The sequence below is a fragment of the Hibiscus syriacus genome, unplaced genomic scaffold, assembly GCF_006381635.1.
Source record: "Hibiscus syriacus cultivar Baekdansim isolate YM2019G1 unplaced genomic scaffold, ASM638163v2 tig00116964_pilon, whole genome shotgun sequence".
NCBI classification, from domain to species: Eukaryota; Viridiplantae; Streptophyta; class Magnoliopsida; order Malvales; family Malvaceae; genus Hibiscus; species Hibiscus syriacus.
Window position 1 is genome coordinate 2,793,806 of NW_024063489.1, and position 4,891 is coordinate 2,798,696.

Consider the following 4,891-nt stretch of genomic DNA (forward strand, 5'->3'; position numbering starts at 1 on the left):
GAACTAAAGAATGATAAATATGTGTTCTCAAATTTTTAGTTTGATTACAATTTAGGTTATTGTAAATTAAAATATTAGACAAATTAGAAGTTGTCTTGTGAATTTTGAGTTTTTTTATTATAAATTTAAGGTGAATATAAGGTAATATATGTATAAAGACTTTAAACTATTTGAAAATGAACGCGCATACCCGTACATACGTAGCGCTTAAACTCGGGACCTAAAGGATAACAACAATCATCTTAAGTTGGTAAAAAAAACAAGATCGCTTGTTCATGCTGAATTTCGAGTTTAAGTACCTAATAAATCTTTATATTTTCTTAAATAATATAATATTTCAGCTCTTTTCAATATTTAATTTTAACTACGTTGCTGATAAAAGGGCTAAGTTTCAAATAGATTATTTGACAATCAGCTTGAACTTGGTATGCGATCCTTATCGTTCAACAATGTGTCCCATTGCCACCTACATTCTCCTGTTCCTTGTCTGATTCATTGTATCTATTATGCTCATACTAAGCATTTTCGTCCTTTTTCTTTCTATAATGGAAATTACCATTTTTTTCAACGAGCCATCAATTTTGAAATCTATAGAATATAAGTTTACAGACGTCAAATTCAAATTTTATATTCAATAGTAAGTATTTTTCTGGAACAATTTTTACTTAGAGAAAGAGAATTTTGCTCATCCTAATGAATAATGAACTCAAAATCTAGGAAAGATGGTGTTAATTGAGATATTTTAACCGATTGTTCTAAAGATTGTTGACAATATTAAGTAAATTAATTGCACTGTTTAGATTTTACCATTCCCAAGTATTAAATTATGCATGCCTAGGTTATAAAATATGTTATATTTTATGTAGTGATGAATAGATAGATATTGAAGAATAATCTTATCTCTTAAAAATTTTAAATTCTCATATAATTTAAATATCTTTCATATTTTATATTGATAATCTAACTTAGAGACTTATTTTTTTTTAATTTCATATACTATCAATTTTTAAAATAACTTTTTTAAAAGATCACACTCCCTAACATAAAATCATACGTCTTTTCTTACTTATAAGGAATTTCCAAAAGATAGTTCGCACAAGGCGATCAAATGTTACGTGTACTAAAGATCTAAGTATACTTGCCAAGACATCTTTGCATGATATACTCAAAAATAATGAGGTTGGTCTATAGTTTGATGGTTCACGCTTTCTGGTGTCGACGAATAAAGGTTCATTTTAGAAGTTTATTTTTTGAAATCTACCACTTCAAGTTCAAACTGGGCTTATAGTTGGCTTCCGTTTCTAGCATACACATTAAAGTGAAGTTAACTGTTAAGAAATAACCTCAGATTGAACAAATTTAATACAATAAATAAAATATACTGTATGTATACTCAACCTACTCTCTCGTATCATTTTTTTTAATATAGTTTGAATAAAACTAAAAATGAATTGAAGAAACAGATAGGGACAATCATTTATTTAAAATTTTTAAATTTTTATATATTCTAAATCATTTTATAATTTTTTATTAATTATATATTTTTATTTTTTATTTAAAAAAAATATTTTCCTAAAATTTTATAAATTTAGTTTTATGATAAAACCGAAGATGAACTTCTCAAGGGGAAGATATACTATAAGGGTGCGTTTCGTTCACGGAATGTAAGATTACCAGTGGGAATAAAAAATTACCAGGGAATAGGATTACTGAGAATGTTGTATTTTGTGTTTGGTTGATTTAGTATGAATGTAAGATTACCGTATTTGGTTAAAGGAATAAAATATTATTAGAATGTATATTTTACCAAATTGTTCTTATTACATATTTGTTTTTTTTAACAAGTTGAATTCTACTATATTATTACTATAATTAATTTATATATTTTTCTGTAAAAATTTTAAATTCATAAAATTTATATATATTTTTTACAAAATTCAAAAGATAAATAGGTTTAATGAAAGGGTAAAATTTTATTTTAACCCCTAAACTTCATATAAAATTATAATTATGGATTTTTTTTGTAAATCTAAAATAGTTTAAAGATAAATTTGTAATTTAACCTTCGTAGGATTTTTATTATTCAACGATAGAAGATGGATAATTTTGAAGAAAATTTTTAAGGGTATTTTAGTCCAAAACGCCGGTAATCCAACAATACCTAAGAGAAGGAATAATCACATTCGCAATAATATACCCAAAAAAATAAAATTACCGGCCATATAAACGAAAAAATGAGAATTTTATTCTCCGATAATATTGTATGCCCTGAATCAAACTGCTCCTAAAATTTAAGGACTGGATTCCTAAAAGCTTTTAGGGCAGCCATCCCACCCAACAGACATTAAGAGTCGTTGACAATCAAATCTCGGTCGGAAGGATCCAAGCCCTACTCTTCCAGTTGATTCTTTTATCAATTTATATATCTCTGTTATATTCGAATTAAGTTCCGTACTTCCATTTAATTTATAGTTAGAATTCAAAACTAAAAAAAATTCTCATTAGCCAATTATAAGGGATTGTTTAATTTATAATTTGGAAAAATATTTATTTAACAGTAATTAATATCTATGATTTAATTTTCGGAGTAATTTGAACAAATAATTTCATCTTTTTTGTTTCCATTTTCTTTATTTTCTTATTATATATTTATAAACATATTAATTTTAGTTTATTAATCATATTTAAATCATTATATTTATTTAAAATTTGAGAGGCATTATTATGAAACTAAATATATTTTTATTAAAATAATATTCAAATGATATTATTAACTTAAATAATACTTTTTTTTATAAAATGTGTTATGTGAACATATTTAGAAAAATACATTTTATAATATGCGTTTTTATTAATACGATAGATTTTTGTGAATATTTTTATTACATTAATATTATTTAAGAATAAAATAAATAAAAACGAGATTAATGAATATAAATATTATATGGATTTAAGTCGAAAAATAAGAAGAAACAAGTTAAATCATTAAAATTATAATATTTTTAATTAAAATAACATTAAAAAAATTAATTCTTAAAATGACATGTAAATAGGATGACAATTATTTTTACCAAATAAGATAACTGTCATGCATTTCGAAAAGTTCTTTAAAGAAGTGCCTTTGTTTACATGACAAACTATTTGGGTTTATTTAAATTACGTCAATATTAGAGAAACAACCTATGTGATATATCATTTTTCTTAATGAAGATCATTTTAAAGACATTGTCATGTAAACATGTTTTTATTTTATACGACAAAAATGAGTGTTATTATAATTGTTTAAATATCATTTAAATAAAAAAGATTATAATATATTATTTTAATAATTTAATTTGGAAGACATCAATAACTTTGACGTCTGCTAAGAATGCAAAGACATCTTATATGTGTATATTACAAATGTTAAAATGTATTGTTACCACTTACCAGTTTAGTTCAATGTGAAACTAAGTCTAATATGGCATACATATCTTATCTTATCTTATCAATTGTGATGTTTCTCTACTGTCACTTTCGAAATTACAAAAAGCCCAAAGGCGGTGCGAATCCAAAACAAGCGCCTTGCTCTAAGAATTTTCCATTTTTGTAAAGTTTCTTCATCTCTCATGGTGGATATGTGGACCCTACTTGACCTCCAACCAGCGGCGCCATTAGTCTTTACTTGGTTTCGAAGTTCTCCCACCTCTCTTTTCCCCATTCCCCATTCCCGTTTATTTAAACTTCTCCCTTCTTACAAATCCAAACTTCCACAACGCTCACCGCCTTTATCTTTCTCCTCTACCATCCCTTTCTTGTTCTCTTCTTCTACAAAGATTTTTCATCTTATTTTATTACTAGAATTTTATGTATCGACAAATTTGTTTGTTTTATGATAAACAATTTAAAAAGTTTTAATTTTCAGACATGAAAGGTGAATATGTAGAACCCCAGAATCGAAACACCATCAACATGTTCTCAAAGCTTCACCACCACCACCATCAACAACAGCAACCTCAACACCAAACTCATCCTTTCTCTTATCACTTTCAACTCTCTCGCGATTCTCAAAAGCCCGACTCCGATGACACCACCCACACCCCTAACCATGCTCCCAAGGATCTTTCCACCACCACCGCCCATAGTCCTTCTCTCCTCAGTGGTGGCAGCGGCGGCGGCTCTGCTCGTGGTGGTGATGGAGCAAGCATCGAAATCGTGCGTAGACCGAGGGGTCGTCCTCCGGGTTCCAAGAACAAGCCCAAGCCACCCGTTGTTATCACTCACGAGCCCGACCCGGCAATGAGTCCTTACATTCTGGAAATCCCAGGGGGCAACGACATCGTAGAAGCTGTCTCCCGTTTTTCTCGCCGCAAGAACATTGGAATCTGTCTGCTCACGGGATCTGGGACCGTTTCTAACGTGACTCTCCGTCAACCTTCTTCGGCCACTCCAGCAGCCACCATAACTTTCCATGGCATATTCGACATCTTGTCCCTCTCGGCTACATTCCTGTCCCAAACGACGTCGTGCCACGTCCCCAACACGGTATCCATATCTTTGGCCGGTCCTCAAGGGCAGGTCGTTGGAGGTTTCGTAGCTGGTCCCCTTGTAGCAGCTGGCAACGTGTTTATAGTAGCTGCTACGTTCAACAACCCTTTGTATCATCGCATACCCGGGGAAGAAGAAGGGAGGAATACGGTCTCGTCTGGTGTTGCAGGTGGGCAGTCGCCGCCGTTGTCTGGTGGCGGTGGTGATAGTAGTCACGGTGGTGGGGCAGATTCTTGTGGGGTTTCGATGTATAATAGCCATTTGGGTGGATCAGATGTCATTTGGGCTCCAACTGCGAGACCCCCACCGCCTCCACCGCCTTACTAATGAGTTCAAAGATTTAGCTTTTTTCAGCTTTATTTTA

The 4,891-nt window shown here is 30.9% G+C and overlaps 1 protein-coding gene across 1 annotated transcript; it reads left to right on the forward strand.

Moving 5' to 3' along the window:
- Nucleotides 1–3,836: 3,836 nt before the first annotated feature.
- Nucleotides 3,837–4,891, forward strand: LOC120190831 (AT-hook motif nuclear-localized protein 17-like). The gene has a single exon (XM_039193865.1). It carries the CDS (start codon nucleotides 3,907–3,909, stop codon nucleotides 4,852–4,854), a length of 948 nt encoding a protein of 315 aa, XP_039049796.1. The 5' UTR covers nucleotides 3,837–3,906; the 3' UTR covers nucleotides 4,855–4,891.

Excerpts from the sequence above, each read along its gene's own strand:
- LOC120190831 (XM_039193865.1), top strand. The coding sequence starts at position 3,907 with ATGAAAGGTGAATATGTAGAACCCCAGAATCGAAACACCATCAACATG.